General features: G+C 38.7%; 1 protein-coding gene across 3 annotated transcripts in view; it reads left to right on the forward strand.

Annotated features, from left to right (window-relative positions):
* Positions 1-23,375, forward strand: part of LOC128642361 (kinesin-like protein Klp68D) — a 97,256-nt gene that overhangs the window by 43,885 nt on the left and 29,996 nt on the right. For all 3 annotated transcript variants that reach the window (XM_053695111.1, XM_053695113.1, XM_053695114.1), the window contains exons 4-6: positions 10,207-10,238; positions 11,135-11,366; positions 17,439-17,654. In XM_053695111.1, coding sequence (XP_053551086.1) covers positions 10,207-10,238; positions 11,135-11,366; positions 17,439-17,654 — 480 coding nt within the window. The remainder of the gene's footprint in view (positions 1-10,206; positions 10,239-11,134; positions 11,367-17,438; positions 17,655-23,375) is intronic.

A 23,375-nucleotide genomic window follows, 5' to 3' on the forward strand; every position in this document is an offset into this window, starting at 1 on the left:
CGGGTGTGTACCTCCCTTGTTGTGATCCCCACATAGTACTTATTACAGTCACACTGCAGACAGTGGGGGCTAGTTATCAAGCCGTCTACTTTTCTGGCTTCGCCGGCCCAATACGTCCGCCTAAGCTCGCCTACCTTCGCCGCCGCGGACCTTGAATACGTTCGCCTAAGTTATCAAATAAAGCTGTCAAAAAGCCGCGGGGCGATGAGCAGCGGACTGTGACAGTTATCACTCATCCGATCTCGCTGCCCTTCGGCTTTTTCCCAGCTTTATTGCTAGCCTGTCACTAAGCACTCACACTAAACTGCACTGTTCTGCCCCCTATACCGGCGCCCCCGGAGCCCCCCGCAACTAAATAAAGTTACTAACCCCTAAACCGCCGCTCCTAGACCCCGCCGCAACTCTTATAAATGTATTAACCCCTAAACCGCCGCTCCTAGACCCCGCCGCAACTCTTATAAATGTATTAACCCCTAAACCGCCGCTCCCGGACACCGCTGCCACCTACATTATACCTAGTAACCCCTATCCTGCCCCCCCTATACCGTCGCCCTCTATTATAAAATTATTAACCCCTATCCTGCTGATCCCGCACCTCTCCGCAACTAAATAAATAGTTTAACCCCTAAACCGCCGCTCCATGAACCCGCCGCAACCTATAATAAATTTATTAACCCCTATCCTGCCCCCCACTACGCCGCCGCCACTGTAATAAAATGATTAACCCCTAAACCTAAGTCTAACCCTAACCATAACGCCCCCCTAACTTAAATATTAATTAAATAAATCTAAATAAATTAACTCTTATTAACTAAATGAATCCTATTTAAAACTAAATACTTACCTTTAAAATAAACCCTAATATAGCTACAATATAAATAATAATTATATTCTAGCTATCTTAGGATTTATTTTTATTTTACAGGTACCTTTCAATTTATTTTAACCATGTACAATAACTATTAAATAGTTATTAACTATTTAATAGCTTACCTAGCTAAAATAAAGAGAAATGTACCTGTGAAATAAATCCTAACCTAAGTTACAATTACACCTAACACTACACTATACTTTAATAAATTATTCCTATTTAAAAATAAATACTTACCTGTAAAATAAACCCTAAGATAGCTACAATATAATTAATAATTATATTATAGCTATCTTAGGATTTATATTTATTTTACAGGTTACTTTGTATTTATTTTAGCTAGTTAGAATAGTTATTAAATAGTTATTAACTATTTAATAACTACCTAGCTAAAAGAAATACAAAATTACCTGTAAAATAAATCCTAACTTAAGTTACAATTAAACCTAATACTACACTATCATTAAATTAACTAAATAAACTACCTACAAAGAACTACAATGAAATACAATTACATAAACTAACTAAAGTACAAAAAATAAAAAAAGCTAAGTTACAAAAAATAAAAAATTAAGTTACAAACATCTTAAAAATATTACAACAATTTTAAGCTACTTACACCTAATCTAAGCCCCCTAATAAAATAACAAACCCCCCCAAAATAAATAAAATCCCTACCCTATTCTAAATTACATAAATTTCAAAGCTCTTTTACCTTACCAGCCCTTAAAAGGGCCATTTGTGGGGGCATGCCCCAAAAAGTTCAGCTCTTTTGCCTGTAAAATAAAAATACAACCCCCCCCCAACATTAAAACCCACCACCCACATACCCCTAATCTAACCCAAACCCCCCTTACAAAAACCTAACACTAATCCCCTGAAGATCATCCTACCTTGAGTCGTCTTCACTCAGCCGAGCCACCGATGGAACTGAAGAGGACATCCGGAGCGGAAGAAGTTAATCCTCCAAGCGGCGCTGAAGAAATCTTCCATCCGATGAAGTCATCATCCAGGCGGCGCTGAAGAAGTCTTCGATCCGGCCGATGTCATCTTCAAAGAGGCGCTGAAGAGGTCTTCTATCCGGGCGAAGTCATCTTCCAAGCCGGGTCTTGAATCTTCCTTCCGCCGACGCGGAACCACCTTCTTCACCGACGGACTACGACGAATGACGGCTCCTTTAAGGGACGTCATCCAAGATGGCGTCCCCTCAATTCCGATTGGCTGATAGGATTCTATCAGCCAATCGGAATTAAGGTAGGAAAATCTGATTGGCTGATGGAATCAGCCAATCAGATTCAAGTTCAATCCGATTGGCTGATCCAATCAGCCAATCAGATTGAGCTCGCATTCTATTGGCTGATCGGAACAGCCAATAGAATGCGAGCTCAATCTGATTGGCTGATTCCATCAGCCAATCAGATTTTCCTACCTTAATTCCGATTGGCTGATAGAATCCTATCAGCCAATCGGAATTGAGGGGACGCCATCTTGGATGACGTCCCTTAAAGGAGCCGTCATTCGTCGTAGTCCGTCGGTGAAGAAGGTGGTTCCGCGTCGGCGGAAGGAAGATTCAAGACCCGGCTTGGAAGATGACTTCGCCCGGATAGAAGACCTCTTCAGCGCCTCTTTGAAGATGACATCGGCCGGATCGAAGACTTCTTCAGCGCCGCCTGGATGATGACTTCATCGGATGGAAGATTTCTTCAGCGCCGCTTGGAGGATTAACTTCTTCCGCTCCGGATGTCCTCTTCAGTTCCATCGGTGGCTCGGCTGAGTGAAGACGACTCAAGGTAGGATGATCTTCAGGGGATTAGTGTTAGGTTTTTGTAAGGGGGGTTTGGGTTAGATTAGGGGTATGTGGGTGGTGGGTTTTAATGTTGGGGGGGGGTTGTATTTTTATTTTACAGGCAAAAGAGCTGAACTTTTTGGGGCATGCCCCCACAAATGGCCCTTTTAAGGGCTGGTAAGGTAAAAGAGCTTTGAAATTTATGTAATTTAGAATAGGGTAGGGATTTTTTTTATTTTGGGGGGGTTTGTTATTTTATTAGGGGGCTTAGATTAGGTGTAAGTAGCTTAAAATTGTTGTAATATTTTTAACATGTTTGTAACTTAATTTTTTATTTTTTGTAACTTAGCTTTTTTTATTTTTTGTACTTTAGTTAGTTTATGTAATTGTATTTCATTGTAGTTCTTTGTAGGTAGTTTATTTAGTTAATTTAATGATAGTGTAGTATTAGGTTTAATTGTAACTTAGGTTAGGATTTATTTCACAGGTACATTTCTCTTTATTTTAGCTAGGTAAGCTATTAAATAGTTAATAACTATTTAATAGTTATTGTACATGGTTAAAATAAATTGAAAGGTACCTGTAAAATAAAAATAAATCCTAAGATAGCTAGAATATAATTATTATTTATATTGTAGCTATATTAGGGTTTATTTTAAAGGTAAGTATTTAGTTTTAAATAGGATTCATTTAGTTAATAAGAGTTAATTTATTTAGATTTATTGAATTAATATTTAAGTTAGGGGGCGTTAGGGTTAGGTTTAGGGGTTAATCATTTTATTACAGTGGCGGCGGCGTAGTGGGGGGCAGGATAGGGGTTAATAAATTTATTATAGGTGGCGACGGTGTAGGGGGGGCAGGATAGGGGTTAATACATTTAATATAGGTTGCGGCGGGTTCAGGGAGCGGCGGGTTAGGGGTTAATACATTTATTATAGTTGCGGTGGGCTCCGGGAGCGGCGGTTTAGGGGTTAATATGTATAGAGTAGCTTGCGGTGTGCTCCGGGAGCGGCGGTTTAGGGGGTAATATGTATAGAGTAGCTTGCGGTGGGCTCCGGGAGCGGCGGTTTAGGGGGTAATAACTTTATTTATTTGCGGCGGTGTAGGGGGGGTCAGATTAGTGGTGTTTAGACTCGGGGTACATGTTAGGGTGTTAGGTGTAGACAGCTCCCATAGAAATCAATGGGATGTCTGTCAGCAGCGAACTTGTACTTTCGCTATGGTCAGACTCCCATTGATTCCTATGGGATCCGCCACCTCCAGGCTGGCGCTTTGAAAACCAGGTACGCTGGGCCGTAAAAGTGCCGAGCGTACCTGCTAGTTTTTTGATAGCTAGCAAAAGTAGTGAGAATGTGCCGCACTTGTGTGCGGAACATCTGGAGTGACGTAAGAATCGATCTGTGTCGGACTGAGTCCGGCGGATCGAAGCTGACGTCACAAAATTCTACTTTTGCCGGTCTCGAGCCTTTGATAACTAAGGCGTATCAGCCTCGCCACAAATACGCTGCGGAATACGCAGCGTATTTGAGGTTGACGGCTTGATAACTACCCCCCAGTATATAGCATTCTTAGTTCTGCAGTTAGCAAAATCCGTAAAAAATGTTATACCTTTTGGGAACGTCTGTATTTCTTTGCGGTTATACCTGTGTTTGCAGAATGAGCAGCACCCACAGCCGTGGGTTCCTGAGAAAGCTTTTTCTGTTTTTTACGTGTGAAGTGACTTCTCACTAATTTGTTGCTAATAGTTGGAGCTCTTTTCCAACTAACTGCCACATATTTCCCAATCAGATCTCTATAGGAAACCCACGGCTACCAACTCTATACTTGAGTTTAGTAGTTGCCATTCGTAGCACACTAAAAAGGCGATACCTGTCGAGGAATTCCTGAGACTGAGGAGAAACTGCTCAGATCTCAATACATTTTTCTTATGATCCAAAGAACTAAGAGCCAGACTTAAAACCAGAGGTTACACTTGTAAGCTTATTAAAAAAGCGTTTCATAGAGTGCTACACACGAACAGAGGAAACCTACTGGTACTAAAAATAAAACCACTGGTTTTGATCAGAAAGTGAGGTTTATAACGACATAATGAAAAACACAAAGAAATCAGGAATATTTTGAATAAACATTCTGATATCCTCAGAACTGATGAGCACTTGAGAAATGTGATTGGGGAATATGTGGCAGTTAGTTGGAAAAGAGCTCCAATTATTAGCAACAAATTAGTGAGAAGTCACTTCACACGTAAAATCCAGAAAAAGCTTTCTCAGGAACTCACGGCTGTGTGTCCTACTCATTCTGCAAACACAGGTATAACCGCAAAGAAACACAGACGTTCCCAAAAGGTATAAAAAAAACTGACGGATTTTGCTAACTGCAGAACTAAGAATGCTATATACTGTCTGCAGTGTGACTGTAATACGTACTATGTGGGGATCACAACAAGGGAGGTACGCACCCGGTTGGGTGAACATATTAACAACATTAAAAACAGCACTGAGGATATCAAGAAAAGGAAAACTTTACAACAGTAGCCAGACATTTTCTTAAGTATCATAACGCCAAACCATCAGTCAAACTGACTGTCCTGCAGGTTATTAAAACAGGGATACAGGGTGATAATATTGAGCAAATGCTATTACAGGCTGAAAGCCGATGGATATTTTGGCTCAACTCTATGGGGCCCATTTATTAAAGGTCTTGCGGACCTGATCCAACAGTGCGGATGAGGTCCGCAAGACCTCGCTGAATGCGGAGAGCAATACGCTCTCCGCATTTAACATTGCACCAGCAGCTCAGAGCTCACAAGAGCTGCGGGTGCAACGCCGCCCCCTGCTGACTCGCAGCCAATCGGCCGCCAGCATGGAGGTGTCAATCAACCCGATCGTACTGGATCGGGTTGATTTCCGGGGATATTAGTGTTACATTAATATTATCCGTGTGTGTGAAATTTGTGCCACACTTGGGTTAGGCTAACCATACTGGGTCTGTCTCTATGTATATCTCTGACCTGTTTGCTTTATATGTAATTGGGACTGTGTCCCTTCTTCTTTTTAAGTGGTTTGATTGTACTTACATATCCATGTGTGAAAATTGTTCCACATTCGGATTAGGTCAGTTACTCAGGGTCTTTATATAGGCACCCCTTATTGGGGTATTTACCCCTCTCACATGTCTGGACAATATCCATTTAATATTGATTAATATATGCGCATATAATATAAGGGGGTCCTATATTTATTCCAGTAGTTAACTATCATCACTTCTTGGATTGTTACTTGTTGGTATCCATCTGGGCCGTTTTTAACAATATATGTTGTTTGTGTTATCCGTTTCCTACAGATTTTTATTTTCTTTATCGTTATTAAAAGTTATATTTTAAATGATTGGGGTCCCTACCTTCTAAAACTCTCTATAAGCGGGTGCTGCTATAGGTGCTTCTTTTCCATTTATATTCACTCATTACTTTTGGCACTCAGCACCCTCCATAAACTTCCTTTGTGGACTAATATAGGATACTTGTGTTACACACACTCTCCTTTTTCCCCTTTTTATTTTTAAGTAGTTAGCTTTCTTATTTTAATTGTAACTTAGTATTTTTTAATTTATGTAATTGGGGTTAATTTAGGCGGTGTTAGGTTAGAGGGCTTAGTAATTTAATTAGTTATTTGCATTGTGTGGGTTTGGCGGATTAGAGGTTAATATACTTTATTAGGTTTATTGCGATGTGGGTAAATGGCAGATTAGGGGTTAATATACTTTATTAGGTTTATTGTGTTGTGGGTTAATGGTGGATTAGAGGTTAATATACTTTATTAGGTTTATTGCGGTGGGGGATTGCGGTTGACAGGTAGATAGATATTGTGCATGCGTTAGGTGTTAGTTAATATTTTTAGGCAGTTACGGGAGTTACGGTGCTCACATACTCAGAGCAAGTCTTGCAGAGCCTGTCTATGTGTGGCGAGTAGAATTTCTCCATTTTCGCCGCGTAAGTCCTTGCGCTGAATACGTGATACCGATTTGCGACATGGTGAAATATACGTACCGCATTTATATGCGGCACTGTATATGTGATACCAAAATCGCACAAAAGCCGGCGACACGTAATCTTGCTCCAGGGGTGCCTTACAGGTCTGTGAGTATCAGGTGTGCCTTACAGGTCTATGAGTACTAGGGCTGCCTTACAGGTCTTTGAGTACCAGGTCTGCCTTACAGGTCTGTGAGTAACAGGTCTGCTTTACAGGTCTGTGAGTACCAGGTCAGTCTTACAGGTCTGTGAGTACCAGGTCAGCTTTACAGGTCTATGAGTACCAGGTCTTCTTTACAGGTCTGTGAGTACCAGGTGTGTCTTACAGGTCTGTGAGTACCAGGTCAGCCTTTCAGGTCTGTGAGTACCATGTCTGCTTTACAGGTTTGTGAGTACCAGGTCTGCCTTACAGGTCTGTGAGTACCAGGTCTGCCTTACAGGTCTGTGAATACCAGGTCTGCCTTACAGGTCTGTGAGTACCAGGTCTGCCTTACAGGTCTGTGAGAACCAGGTGTGCCTTACAGGTCTGTGAATACCATGTCTGCTTTATAGGTCTGTGAGTACCAGGTCTGCCTTACAGGTCTGTAAGTACCAAGTCTGCCTTACAGGCCTGTGAGTACCATGTCTGCTTTACAGGTCTGTGTCTGCCTTATAGGTCTGTGAGTACCAGGTGTGCTTTACAGGTCTGTGATTACGAGGTCTGCTTTACAGGTCTGTGAGAACCAGGTGTGCCTTACAGGTCTGTGAGTACCAGGTTTGCTTTACAGGTCTGTAAGTACCAAGTCAGCCTTACAGGTCTGTGAGTACCAAGGGCGAGATTACATATACGGAGCAGGCTTCAGCGCAAGCGCTGCAACCCATGCCGCCCGTAATTTCACCTTGCACATCGGGGTATTACATAAACCCCACACGGCAGTTCATAAAGTGCCGTAAGTCGGATAAACTAGCGATGTCCAGAAATGAGCGTAAATACAAATTTCTGGAGTTGCTAGTGACTTTCGGCACTTTAGAAATTGCCGGCGCCTAAGAAAAGTAAAGAAAATATCAAATCTCCCGTAACAGTCGAACACGCCTGCCAAAAATAAACCCGACACGTAAAAAACCCTATATCTCCAATTCCCCCTCTCACTACTAATAATAAATGTATTAACCCCTAAACTGACAACCCCCCACAACGCAATAAGCCTAATTAAACTATTAACCCCTATATCCGCCATCAAACCCACACCGCAAGAAATAACTAAATTATTAACCCCTAAGTCCGCCAACCCCAACATCGCAAACTACCTATTTAAACTATTAACCCCTAATCCATCATTAACCCACAACGCAAACTACCTATTAAAACTATTAACCCCTAAACCGCCAAAGCCCACAACACAATAAACCTATTAAAGTATTAGCCCCTAAACCGCCAAAGCCCACAACACAATAAACCTATTAAAGTATTAGCCCCTAAACCGCCAAAGGCCACAAAGCAATAAACCTAACCCCTAACCTAACACCCCCTAACCTAACACCCCCTAATTAAACCCAAATTACCTAATTTACAAAATACTAAAGTTACTATTAAATTAAAAAAAACTAACACTACTTTAAAAATAAAAATAAACTAAGTATAAATTAAAGGGACAGTCTAATCAAAGTTCTGGAGTAGACTGTCCCTTTAAAGCTACAATTACAGAAAATAAAAAAATCTAAGATTACATAAAATAAAAAAGAAAATGACCAAATTTTAAAAAATTATACCTATTCCCTATGAAAATAAAAAGCCCCCCCAAATAAAAACACCCCCTACTCTAATAAACTACCAGAAGCCCTCTTTTACAACAAAATACACAAAGCCCCCCCTAACAGTAAAACCCCCACTCACCAACCCCCCTAAAATAAAATAACCTAACACTAAAAACCCTAAACTACCCATTGCCCTGAAAGGGGCATTTGTTGGGCATTGCCTTTAAAAGGGCATTTAGCTCTTTTACTGCGCACCCTATCTAAATAAAATAAAACCCCTCCCAAAAACCCTTAAAAACTTAAAAGACTTAAAAGTCTAAGCCCCGGGTTGCTACTCACCGTTCCTGAAGTCCGGCGGAGAAGGTCCTGTTCCAGTCGGTGAATTCTTCTTCCAAGCGGCGACCTTTTCTTTCTTCTTCCTGGAACATCCTTCGCGGAGCGGAGCTGAAGACTGAAGACCGCAGAGCTGAAGACCGGCGACCCTGGAACTTAAGACCGGCGACCGCGGAGCCATGGAGCGTGGATGATCCTCTTCATAAGATCTTCGCCACACACTGGATTTAGAATTCAAGGGATGCAATTGAAAATGGCGTCCCTTGCATTCCTATTGACTGATTTGATTCTTCAAATTCAAATCAGCCAACAGGATGAGAGCTACTGAAATTCTATTGGCTGATTTGAATTGGCGGATTAAGGGTTAATAATTTTAATTGGTAGTTTGCGATGTTGGGGTTGGCGGATTTAGGGGTTAATAATTTAGTTATTACTTGCGGTGTGGGTTTGATGGCGGATATAGGGGTTAATACACTTTATTAGGTATTGCGGTGGGGGATTGCGGTTGACAGTTAAATAGACATTGCGCATGCGTTAGGTGTTTATTTTTGCAGGCATTTTCAGGAGTTACGGTGCTCCCATACTCAGTGCAAGGCTTGCTGCGGCTTCCTTTGTGTGGCAAGGTGAAAATGGAGTAAGATTTCTCCATTTTCACCTCGTAAGTCCTTGCGCTGAATATTGGATACCTATTGCGACGCAGTCCCATGTTAGCCTATGGGAGTAAAAATTGCGGGCGACGGGTGAATATACGTGCCGCATTTATATGCGGCGCTGTATATAGGATACCAAACCCGCGCAAAAACCAGCGTCGCCGGCTTTTGCGGGCGACGCCACATATGAAATGGGGCGCCAGGTCTGCCTTACAGGACTGTGAGTACAAAATAATTTCTTGCTGCAGTATGAATGTAAAAGCTAATTCTGCAGTCAGGTGACCGTCTACATGAAGGTGAGATCAACTTCTGCAGTTAGACAAGTGTTTTATTATGTGATTAAAGGGACACTGAACCCAAATTTTTTTTCTTTCATGATTCAGATAGAGCATCCAATTTTAAGCAACTTTCTTATTTACTCCTATTATAAATTTTTCATCGTTCTCTTGCTATCTTTATTTGAAAAAGTAGGCATCTAAGCTTTTTTATTGGTTCAGCACTCTGGACAGCACTTTTTTATTGGTGGGTGAATTTATCCACCAATCAGCAAGAACAACTCAGGTTGTTCATCAAAAATGGGCCGGCATCTAAACTTACATTCTTGCATTTCAAATAAAGATACCAAGAGAATGAAGAAAATTTGATAATAGGAGTAAATCAGAAAGTTGCTTAAAATTGCAAGCTCTATCTGAATCACAAAATAAAAAATGTGGGTTCAGTGTCCCTTTAAAATGATGTGTCCAATTTAATAATACTGATCTCTAGTCTGAAAACTTCATCTATTTGTGAATTTTATTTTTTGCAGATGACACTCCTTGGCACAAGACTTCCCCTCAGGTAAAAAAACAAACACACAAACACTGATAAAACCAGCTTGTTATTGGACGATTACAGCTGCAGTTGGGGATTTGCTACCACAATATTTAGGCTAATACCTGCTGAAATGATAATTACGTGTCAATAAATAAAAACAATTGATCAAATCTGCTATAAATTATATAGAAGAGATTATAATCCATGAGTATCACAGCATCGTCACACCTTATTTATGACAGGAGCAGCTCCCCGTAATGTCCAGTTCAGCCACAATTAATGCACTAAACTTGTACATACAAACACACATGATAAATAATTTAGTTATACAACTTACACCATTTGTTTTGAAAATATATTGACACCTCATCAATCCTCTGTTTATTCTTGGGCAGATATAACTTTATTAAAAGTCAGCAGCATTCTGTGGTTTAAATAAGCTTAAAACTTTACTAAGTGTAAAACAACTGCTGCAATGTTTTAAATCCTAATGCTGTAAACTATAAAAAGAGACTCTAGCTTGTTGTGAATTGTGCAATTTTAGATATTAATGGATTAAAACAACATCTCTGTGTAGGGTGTGATAGATAATAAGATAACATTTATTGTATGTGAATCATGTTGCATTAGTCTTTATATATGAAGGTTCTATGGGATTTGGTTTTTTTCATTAAAATTTATTTGAGCCCTCGTGTTAACACAGAATAAGAGGTGAATTCCTGTTCTATATTTCATAAATTTACCCTATGATTTTGTTGTATTTGAGTGTATTGCAGCGACACATTTTGTGATCATTAGCTGTTAATTAGTCAATATAAAATAAAATCAATTCTTTGTTCTATAATCACAGCATTTTTTTATATGCTACCCTTGTTGTCATCTTCTAGTTGTAACAGTGTTTAGGTCTCTTTATACAACAGAAAGGGAAACACAAGGTTGGAATCTTCACAAGGTGCGCAAGTGAACGTTACAACTGGTTGGAGACACTGCTGAAATCTGAGAAGTTCAGCGAGAATGTTCAGGACGTCAGATCTTATCACAGTCAGTTAACGGAGGACGTCTCACACTGCACATTTGGGATCCTGTATTACGCCGAAGACTATGGAAAGGTCAATATCACTCCAGAGCTGAAAAATCTGTCTGATAAACTGGGTAAGAGACACGAGTTTTATTCAGATGGATTTGTTCTTGTAACAAAAAATCTTTGTATACGGCATTGTAAATTATTTTATCTTTTACACATTCAGCTAGATTACAAGTGGAGCGCTAAATATCAAGTATTACAAGTAAATCACAATGTGAACGAAAGCTCCCGTTCGCATTGCTAGGAAGGATTGCGCTCATGAGAGTGTGCTTCCATAGGCTCCTATGGGAGTCCAATTCTGATACCATCAGAGATGGCATCAGAACCTCGCAAAGCGAAGGGGTAAAGTAGCGCAGCGATGGCAGCATTTGTATATAAGCATATAAATATATATTTACAGGGAACACACATTTCCCATAAATCGCAATGTGAAGGCACTTTTCAGTGCCGTTTTTTTTTCTAACACCTCACTGCCACCAACTTTAAAGAGACAGTCTACACCAGAGTTGTTATTGTTTAAAAAGATAGATAATCCCTTTGTTACCCATTCCCCAGTTTTTCATAACCACCCAGTTATATTAATATACTTTTTACCTCTGTGATTACCTTGTATCTAAGCCTCTGCAGACTGCCCCCTTATCTCAGTGCTTTTGACAGACATGCAGTTTATCCAGTCAGTGCAGACTCCTAAATAACTCCACGGGAGTGAGCACAATGTTATCTAATGAACTAGTACTGTCTAACTGTGAAAAACTTTCAAAATGCTCTGAGCTAAGAGGCGGTTTTCAACGGTTTAGAAATCAGTTCGAGCCTACCTATGTTTAGCTTTTGAAAAATACCACCAAGGGAACAAAGCAAATTTAATGATAAAAGTCAATTGGAAATTTGTTTAAAATGTCATGCCCTATCTGAATCATGAAAGTTTAATTTTGACTAGACTGTCCCTTTAAATCCCCAAAACTGCTAAGTGAAGTTATTTTTTATTTAGAAAAATGCTATATTTTATTTTTATATATAAAAAACTATGATGCCCTCTATTTTGAGGGCATTTGGGCACTTTGGTTAACTCTGGTTAATTTTCTGACTGCTAATTGCTAGTGCAAGCTTGCAGAAGCAATAACCATCCACTTGTAATCTCGATAATTTAGTGCTCCACTTGTAATCTAGCCCATTATCGTCTAGATTATGAGTGGTGTGCTAACTGTTACGTGAAAGATATAAGGGGTTTATCGCTTTGTTGCACACTTTATTATTTTATTTAAAAATGTCAATAAAAAGAAATAAAGGCTTAAAGATATGAGGTCTAAGGTGTAAGGGAAAAAAAAGAACTGCAAAGGGCTTTAAAGTGATGGTAAATTTCAGACTTTAAGAATGTTGCAATAAAAAACATATTTGTGTACAAGCAAAACCGCATAATTATTTTTTTTAAAAAAGTGTGTGTGTATATACTGTATATATTAATATTAGATTTATAATCCTACTAGGTATCTTCTGTTCCTCTGCCCTCTTCATTTCATATTTTGGGTGGGCTATGACATAAACAGCAGTCCCACCCACTCTCTACATAGGCTTCCTAAGGGCTGGACCTTAAGAATGTCATATGGCACATGCACTGATTGGATATTCATTGGAATTGTCATAAAATAATTTAAAAAAAAGTTCATCCCAGTGGGCCGGTAATAGAAGCATTAGTTGATGGGAGTTCTAGAGAAGAGGATAACAGAAGTAGAGTGGGAGTTCTAGAGAAGAGGATAACAGAAGTAGAGTGTGAGTTCTAAAAAAGAGGATAACAGAAGTAGAGTGTTAATTTCTATCATTTTAATTGGAAGAACTCTAATTCTAAAGCACTGGAAATCTAAAGAAACCTAATCTAAAAGAGTTTATACAGAACATAAAGAATCAATTGACAGTGGAGCAATTAGATGTATCTGTAAACTCACCAGCTAAATTTAAACTTTTTTTAATAAAAGGAAAATGCTTATTTTATCATATCCAAGAGATAGTTGATGGGAGTTCTAGAGAAGAGGATAACAGAAGTAGAGTGGGAGTACTAGAGAAGAGGATAACAGAAGTAAATTGGGAGTTCTAAAAAGGGGATAACAGAAGTAGAATGGGAGTTCTAGAGAAGAGAATAACAGAAGTAGAGTGGGAGTTCTATAGAAGAGGATAACAGAAGTAGAGTGGGAGTTCTATAGAAGAGGATAACAGAAGTAGAGTGGGAGTTCTAGAGAAGAGGATAACAGAAATAGAGTGGGAATTCTAGAGAAGAGGATAACAGAAGTAGAGTGGGAGTTCTAGAGAAGAGGATAACAGAAGTAGAGTGGGAGTTCTAGAGAAGAGGATAACAGAAGTAGAGTGTGAGTTTTAGAGAAGAGAATAACAGAAGTAAAGGATAACAGAAGTAGAGTGGGAGTTCTAGAGAAGAGGATAACAGAAGTAGAGTGTGAGTTCTAGAGAAGAGGATAACAGAAGTAGAGTGTGAGTTTTAGAGAAGAGAATAACAGAAGTAGAGTGGTAGTTCTAGAGAAGAGGATACCTAAAGTTGATGGGAGTTCTAGAGAAGAGAATAACAGAAGTAGAGTGGGAGTTCTAGAGAAGAGGATAACAGAAGTAGAGTGGAAGTTCTAGAGAAGAGTATAACAGAAGTAGAGTGGGAGTTCTAAAAAAGAGGATAACAGAAGTAGAGTGGGAGTTCTAGAGAAGAGGATAACAGAAGTAGACTGGGATTTCTAGAGAAGAGGATAACAGAAGTTAATGGGAGTTCTAGAGAAGATGATAACAGAAGCAGAGTGGAAGTTCTAGAGAAGAGGATAACAGAAGTAGAGTGGGAGTTCTAGAGAAGAAGATACCTGAAGTTGATGGGAGTTCTAGAGAAGAGGATAACAGAAGTAGAGTGGGAGTTCTAAAAAAGAGGATAACAGAAGTAGATTGGGATTTCTAGAGAAGAGGATAACATAAGTTGATGGGAGTTCTAAAAAAGAGGATAACAGAAGTAGATTGGGAGTTCTAGAGACGAGTATAACAGATGTAGAGTGGGAGTTATAGAGAAGAGGATACCAGAAGTAGAGTGGGAGTTCTAGAGAAGAGGTTAACAGAAGTCGAGTGGGAGTTCTAGAGAAGAGGATACCAGAAGTAGAGTGGGAGTTCTAAAAAAGAGGATAGCAGAAGTAGAGGGGGAGTTCTAGAGAAGAGGATAACAGAAGTAGAATGGGATTTCTAGAGAAGGGGATAACAGAAGGTGATGTGAGTTCTAGAGAAGATGATAACAGAAGCAGAGTGGAAGTTCTAGAGAAGAGGATAGCAGAAGTAGAGTGTGAGTTCTAGAGAAGATGATACCTGAAGTTGATGGGAGTTCTAGAGAAGAGGATAACAGAAGTAGAGTGGGATTTCTAGAGAAGAGGATAACAGAAGCAGAGTGGAAGTTCTAGAGAAGAGTATAGCAGAAGTAGAGTGGAAGTTCTAGAGAAGAGGATACATGAAGTTGATGGGAGTTCTAGAGAAGAGGATAACAGAAGCAGAGTGGAAGTTTTAGAGAAGAATATAGCAGAAGTAGAGTGGGAGTTCTAGAGAAGAGGATAACATAAGTAGAGTGGGAGTTCTAGAGAAGAGGATAACAAAAGTAGAGTGGGAGTTCTAGAGAATAGGATAACAGAACTAGAGTGGAAGTTCTATAGAAGAGGATAATAGAAGTAGAGTGGGAGTTCTAGAGAAGATGATAACAGAAGTTGATGGTAGTTCTAGAGAAGAGGATAACAGAAGTTGATGTTAGTTCTAGAGAAGAGGGTAACAGAAGTAGAGTGGGAGTTCTAGAGAAGAGGATAACAGAAGTAGAGTGGGAGTTCTAGAGAAGAGGATATAAAAAGTAGAGGATAATAGAAGTAGAGTGGGAGTTTGTAGAGAAGAGTATAACAGAAGTAGAGTGGGAGTTCTAGAGAAGAGTATAACAGAAGTAGAGTGGGAGTTCTAGAGAAGAGTATAACAGAAGTAGAGTGGGAGTTCTTGAGAAGAGTATAACAGAAGTAGAATGGGATTTCTAGAGAAGAGGAGAACAGAAGGTGATGGGAGTTCTAGAGAAGATGATAACAGAAGCAGAGTGGAAGTTCTAGAGAAGAGGATAGCAGAAGTAGAGTGGAAGTTCTAGAGAAGAGGATGCCTGAAGTTCATGGGAGTTCTAGAGAAGAGGATAACAGAAGTAGAGCGGGAGTTCTAGAGAAGAGGATAACAGAAGTAGAGTGGGAGTTCTAGAGAAGTGGATAACAGAAGTAGAGTGGGAGTTCTAGAGAAGAGGATAACAGAAGTAGAGTGGGAGTTCTAGAGAAGAGGATAATAAAAGTAGAGTTCGAGTTCTAGAGAAGAGGATAACAGAAGTTAATGGTAGTTCTAGAGAAGAGGATAACAGAAGTTGATGTTAGTTCTAGAGAAGAGGGTAACAGAAGTAGAGTGGGAGTTCTAGAGAAGAATATAACAGAAGTAGAGTGGGAGTTCTAGAGAAGAGGATATAAAAAGTAGAGTGGGAGTTCTAGAGAAGAGGATAATAGAAGTAGAGTGGGAGTTTGTAGAGAAGAGGATAACAGAAGTAGAGTGGGAGTTCTAGAGAAGAGGATAATAGAAGTAAAGTGGGAGTTCTAGAGAAGAGTATAGCAGAAGTAGAGTGGGAGTTCTAGAGAAGAGTATAACAGAAGTAGAGTGGGAGTTCTAGAGAAGAGTATAACAGAAGTAGAATGGAAGTTCTAGAGAAGAAGATAACAGAAGTTGATGGTAGTTCTAGAGAAGAGGATAACAGAACTAGAGTTGCAGTTCTAGAGAAGAGGATAATATAAGTAGAGTGGGAGTTCTAGAGAAGAGGATAACAGAAGAGAAGTGGGAGTCCTAGAGAAGAGGATAACAGAAGTTGATGGTCGTTGTAGAGAAGAGGATAACAGAAGTTTATGGTAGTTCTAGAGAAGAGGATAACAGAAGTTGATGGTAGTTCTAGAGAAGAGGGTAACAGAAGTAGAGTGGGAGTTCTATAGAAGAGGATAACAGAAGTTGATGGGAGTTCAGAGACCCGAGGGAGTCTTTTTTTTTTTTTAGCTATGGGCATTGCTATACATTCATGAGAATTATTTTTAAGCTGGTAAAATGTCAATATAGTGTCATATACTTCTTTGGATGATTTGCAATATATGTTAGGACACAAGAATTGATATTTAATTATGTTTTGAAACATTTTTTTGTAGGATTGATATATATTGAACCTGTTCCTTTTTTCTGTCTATTTGGTTTATGGTATCTAAGAGCGCTGATAAATAAACATTATAAAAAAAAATGTCTGCTCTTGAACTCTCCTTCACCTCATAGATGCAATAATAATATTACTAATATGTCTAGGCTAATTGACAAACTCTCCTCTCACACATCATGTTACCAAGAGCAGGGGGAGGACTGGTGTTAGGTTATACTTGTCATTTCAAACATACTGTCATTTTTTAGGGTTCTTTTTAACTTATTGGCAGTCACAATAGTTTAAATGTTTTATAGAAGTTTCCATATTATTTGTTTGATTCTTAGCAGAACTTGATTGGCAATCAGTTAATTAGTATTATTGTTTTGTCTCTCTTGGAGTATCTGATTCTCATACACATTTTTAAGTGACATTTTCATATTTACCTCTTGTCTTTGTCATAAATAAACAATGCTAAACCAGTGCATGAGTTTCTTTTTCTCAATATGTACACATTTAATGACCCACACAATGTATTTGTTTAATTTGGCATTTGAAAGCTATTTCTACAAAAGGACTAGTTATAGTCAAACAGCTATTAAACTACAGCTTAATACCTGCAGCTCACTAAATAATAGCCGTAACTGATTGCTCATCATTATTCCCAGCCTCCAGGAAGTTTATAACTCAAGTAATTGTTACACCAGTCCCTAAACTCAGAATTTAATTTTTTTTATTAATGTATTGGCTTCTATTTCCCATCTAGCGTGACATTAGTACATTAGTAATCTAGTTTGAGGTAAATGACAACTGTGTGAGCTTAATTCTAAAGAAGCGATAACGATAACTGACTCACAGCTCTGGGAACCCTCATAGTCACTTATTCTTAAGGTTAGTTCTTCTGCTGTCACTGATGAGGTTTCTATGATTTGTGCAGGGAAAACAAATGTGATAGTTGTGATTGATGACGTTAAGGACAGCAGCAAGGACAAGAAACAAAGGATCCTGGAAGAACAGCCCAGCATCAATGACCTGGCAAACGAGCTGCTTTTGTTTAATGAGGGAGAGGTGTCAGAGTATAAGATGTACCTCGCGTCTGTATGTGAAGTGGATGAAACGGAGCTTAAGAGGAAACTAGAGAAGATAAAAAAAGGTGCAGTAACCTCAGCAGGTCCTTGTCACTAATGTCCTTCATATGTTCCTTGTCTTATTATTTGCCGTTACTTTATCTACACAACTTATATTACACAGGAGAATTTAATCATCTATAAGCACCCAAGACAAACACGATTACTTTAGAGACCATCCTGGAGTCATTTGATGATTATCAAACTACTTTAGAAGTCATTTGCAAATCATCAGGCTTATAAAGTCATCAGCTAAGATAATACAATTTACCTTACTGATTACTACAGAATGATTAGCAGATTACTTTACTGATTACTACAGAATGATTAGCAGATTACCTTACTAATTACTACAGAATGGTCAGCAGATTACCTTATTGATTACTATAGAAATATTAGCATAATACCTCATTTATTACTACAGAAAGATTAGCAGATTACCTTACTGATTACTACAGAATGATCAGCAGATTAATTTATTTATACCCTACACAATAATTAGAAGATTACTTTACTGTTTACTTCAGAATGATTAGCAGATTAATTTACTGATTACTAAATAATGATTAGCAGATTACTTTACTGATTACTACAGAATGATTAGCAGATTACCTAACTGATTACTAAAGAACGATTAGCTGATTACCTTACTGATTACCACCAAAAGATTAGCAGATTACCTTACGATTACTACAGAATGATTAGCAGATAACCTTACTGATTACTACACAATGATGAGCAGATTACCTTACTGATTACTACAGAATAATTAGCAGATTACCATACTGATTACTTTAAAAGTATGAATAACCAGTGAATAACCATAGAGTCATCTAATTTACATATATTGGCCTGTGGGCTTACTTCATTATAGCTGCTGATGACTAGTCTAGAGTCATTGATTGGCTCCAGGAAGATCATCCTTTTTGAATAGGGCAGATACAGAGAGAGCAAACTACCCAACAGGAAACAATTTAACATGTAATTGATAGAAACAAAAATGATATCAGCATAAGGCATATGACCTGCATTTGGATTTTTCATGACACCCTCAAGGTTAGGTGCGCTCAACGGTGTAGAAAAAACAACAGCTTTACTGAGGTTTACAGTCATCTGAAGATTGAGATTGCCAGCCTGCTATATATGCACTAATCCATTAATGATATTACATATTGTCACCATTCTGGGTTTAAGCCTTGTAACTTTTGTGACTGAATTACGCTACAGGGGGTACCTTTGTACGTGTAAATTACAGATTCTGATCCTGTCATTTTCCAGAAGAGGAGCTGCCTATAGTGTGCAATATGGTCTACCATGACTGATACCACCTGGACATTAGTGTCATAGAACCAAATTATCAAAAGTTCTCTTTTCAGGAGAGATGATGTCAGTAATACAAATGTTATCATGAGAGATGTTTATATTGTTATGTAGTGAATGTTGTAGATGGGGTGCACTAAGCGCCTGCCTAAAAATGACCTTGGCTTCGGAAATTGACTCCTAGTAGTCAACAATTTAAATGAATTAGATAAGGTGGGTACCAAAGCGCCAAAAAAAGGCTGGGTCTGAACTATGAGAGCTAGAGCACAAATTGATAAAATAAAATTACACTTTATTTACAAACATGCATGGATCCATGTGTTATACAACTTAAATTCAATAAAACAATAAAACAGTTTCCCAGCTGTTCACTTATAATATGTTTTAAAATTGGGATTCGAAGTGTCCTTCGGCTATGTTGAAACTTTGTCAATTTGTTGAATGAGTTCAAGTTCGATGGCAACTATATATTAACAAATAGTAATCCTAAAAAACAATTTAGCGACAGAATATATCCACAATCCTACAGATGTATCTGTGTATAAATTCAGTGTATCAGTGTAAAAGTAGTTTGCACAACTAACCTGAAAAGCAATATGGTGATAGGTTATATCCACTATCCTACAGATGTATCTGTGTATAAATTAGATGTGTCAGTGTAGAAATAGTTTGTACAATTTGATATGACTGTGTATATCTTTGTGTTTCAGTATGTGCACAAATCAAGGACTAAAAATAACCTCGAGTGGGAAATAATGCAGTCCAAATACTGTCTATATAGGCGACTATCCTTAATTAGTGGAAAAATGCGCAAAAAAGCACAAATTAGGAGTGAAAAACGCGTCTGTGAGTGTCCAAACTAAATGTCAATATTCAAAATAATCCTAAATACAATAATATGGTCAAATGATAAAGCTACAGCATTCAAAATATAAGTAACATAAAATATCAAAACATATCAAAAATCTGTGTAACGTGAAAAAATATGTAGAAAAATCAACAGATAAAGTCAGCAGAAAAAATCAGTGGCCACTGTTTAAAAGATAAAAGTTATGCAAACAGTCAAATCCAACATACAGATCTTCCTAAAATGTAAGGCTCTCTTTGTAGAAAACGTTCCTGCATATATGTTTTGATATTTTATGTCACTTATATTTTGAATGCTGTAGCTTTCTCATTTGACCATATTATTGTATTTAGGATTATTTTGAATATTGACATTTAGTTTGGACACTCACAGACACGTTTTTCACTAGGATTACTATATGTTAATATATAGTTGCCATTGAACTTGAACTCATTCAACAAATTGACAAAGTTTCAACATAGCCGAAGGACACTTCGAATCCCAATTTTAAAACATATTATAAGTGAACAGCTGGGAAACCAGCAAATTTGGGTTCATCACACTAGTCATTGGGTAGAGGACAGTGTTTCTGATTTTAATATTTTATAATTTGTATACCATTGTTTTATTGTTTTATTGAATTTTATCGCCTAGATTTAGAATTTTGCAGCCAAAGGGGTGCGTTAGCTACGCGTGCTTTTTTTCCCCGCACCTTTTAAATACCACTGGTATTTAGAGTTCAAAGAATGGCTTGGTTTTCAGTGCGTTAGGCTCCAAAAAGGGAGCGTAGAGAATAATTTAATGCCACTGCAACTCTAGATACCAGCGGTGCTTATGGACGCGGCCAGCCTCAAAAACGTGCTCGTGCACGATTACCCCATAGGAAACAATGGGGCTGTTTGAGCTGGAAAAAAAACCTAACACCTGCAAAAAAGCTGCGTTCAGCTCCTAACGTAGCCCCATTGTTTCCTATGGGGAAACACTTCCTACATCTGCACCTAACACTCTAATATGTACCCCGAGTCTAAACACCCCTAACCTTACACTTATTAACCCCTAATCTGCCGCCCCCGCTATCGCTTGACCCCTGCATATTATTTTTAACCCCTAATCTGCCGCTCTGTACACCCCCGCCACCTACGTTATCCCTATGTACCCCTAATCTGCTGCCCCTAACATCGCCGACCCCTATATTATATTTATTAACCCCTAATCTGCTGCCCCCAACGTCGCCTCCACCTAACTACACTTATTAACCCCTAATCTGCCGACCAGACCTGAGCGCTACTATAATAAATGTATTAACCCCTAATCCGCCTCACTCCCGCCTCAATAACCCTATAAGAAATAGTATTAACCCCTAATCTGCCCTCCCTAACATTGCCGACACCTAACTTCAAGTATTAACCCCTAATCTAATTCTAACCCTAACCCTAACACCCCCCTAAATTAAATATAATTTTATTCTAACAAAATAAATTAACTCTTATTAAATAACTTATTCCTATTTAAAGCTAAATAATTACCTGTAAAATAAACCCTAATTTAGCTACAATATAACGAATAATTATATTGTAGCTATTTTAGGATTTATATTTATTTTACAGGCAACTTTGTATTTATTTTAACCAGGTACAATAGCTATTAAATAGTTAATAACTATTTAATAGTTACCTAGTTAAAATAATAACAAAATTACCTGTAAAATAAATCCTAACCTAAGTTACAATAAAACCTAACACTACACTATCAATAAATTAATTAAATAAAATACCTACAATTACCTACAATTAAACCTAACACTACACTATCAATAAATTAATTAAATACAATACCTACAAATAAATACATTTAAATACACTAACTAAAGTACAAAAAATAAAAAAGAACTAAGTTACAAAAAATAAAAAAATATTTACAAACAAGAAAAATCTTACAATAATTTTAAACTAATTACACCTACTCTAAGCCCCCTAATAAAATAACAAAGCCCCCCAAAATAAAAAACTGCCCTACCCTATTCTAAATTAAAAAAGTTCAAAGCTCTTTTACCTTACCAGCCCTGAAAAGGGCCATTTGCGGGGCATGCCCCAAAGAATTCAGCTCTTTTGCCTGTAAAAAAAACATACAATAACCCCCCCCCCCCCAATATTAAAACCCACCACCCACATATCCCTAATCTAACCCAAACCCCCCTTAAATAAACCTAACACTAAGCCCCTGAAGATCTTCCTACCTTATCTTCACCTCGCCGGGTATCACCGATCGGTCCTGGCTCCGAAATCTTCATCCAACCCAAGCGGGGGCTGGCGATCCATCATCCGGCGGCTGAAGAGGTCCAGAAGAGGCTCCAAAGTCTTCATCCTATCCGGGAAGAAGAGGCGATCCGGACCGGCAACCATCTTGATCCAAGCGGCATCTTCTATCTTCATCCGATGACGACCGGCTCCATCTTGAAGACCTCCACCGCGGACCCATCTTCTTCTTCTGACGACTTCCCGAGGAATGATGTTTCCTTTAAGGGACGTCATCCAAGATGGCGTCCCTCGAATTCCGATTGGCTGATAGGATTCTATCAGCCAATCGGAATTAGGGTAGGAAAATTCTGATTGGCTGATGGAATCAGCCAATCAGAATCAAGTTCAATCCGATTGGCTGATCCAATCAGCCAATCAGATTGAGCTCGCATTCTATTGGCTGATAGAATCGGATTGAACTTGATTCTGATTGGCTGATTCCATCAGCCAATCAGAATTTTCCTACCTTAATTCTGATTGGCTGATAGAATCCTATCAGCCAATCGGAATTCGAGGGACGCCATCTTGGATGACGTCCCTTAAAGGAACCGTCATTCGTCGGGAAGTCGTCGGAAGAAGAAGATGGGTCCGCGGTGGAGGTCTTCAAGATGGAGCCGGTCGTCATCAGATGAAGATAGAAGATGCCGCTTGGATCAAGATGGTTGCCGGTCCGGATCGCCTCTTCTTCCCGGATAGGATGAAGACTTTGGAGCCTCTTCTGGACCTCTTCAGCCGCCGGATGATGGATCGCCAGCCCCCGCTTGGGTTGGATGAAGATTTCGGAGCCAGGACCGATCGGTGATACCCGGCGAGGTGAAGATAAGGTAGGAAGATCTTCAGGGGCTTAGTGTTAGGTTTATTTAAGGGGGGTTTGGGTTAGATTAGGGGTATGTGGGTGGTGGGTTTTAATGTTGGGGGGGGGTATTGTATGTTTTTTTTACAGGCAAAAGAGCTGAATTCTTTGGGGCATGCCCCGCAAAGGGCCCTTTTAAGGGCTGGTAAGGTAAAAGAGCTTTGAACTTTTGTAATTTAGAATAGGGTAGGGCATTTTTTTATTTTGGGGGTCTTTGTTATTTTATTAGGGGGCTTAGAGTAGGTGTAATTAGTTTAAAATTGTTTTGTACTTTAGTTAGTTTATTTAATTGTATTTATTTGTAGGAATTGTATTTAATTTATTTATTGATATTGTAGTGTTAGGTTTAATTGTAGATAATTGTAGGTAGTTTATTTAATTTGTTTATTGATAGTGTACTGTTAGGTTTAATTGTAACTTAGGTTAGGAT

Source organism: Bombina bombina, chromosome 11, assembly GCF_027579735.1.
Source record: "Bombina bombina isolate aBomBom1 chromosome 11, aBomBom1.pri, whole genome shotgun sequence".
Classification (NCBI taxonomy): Eukaryota; Metazoa; Chordata; class Amphibia; order Anura; family Bombinatoridae; genus Bombina; species Bombina bombina.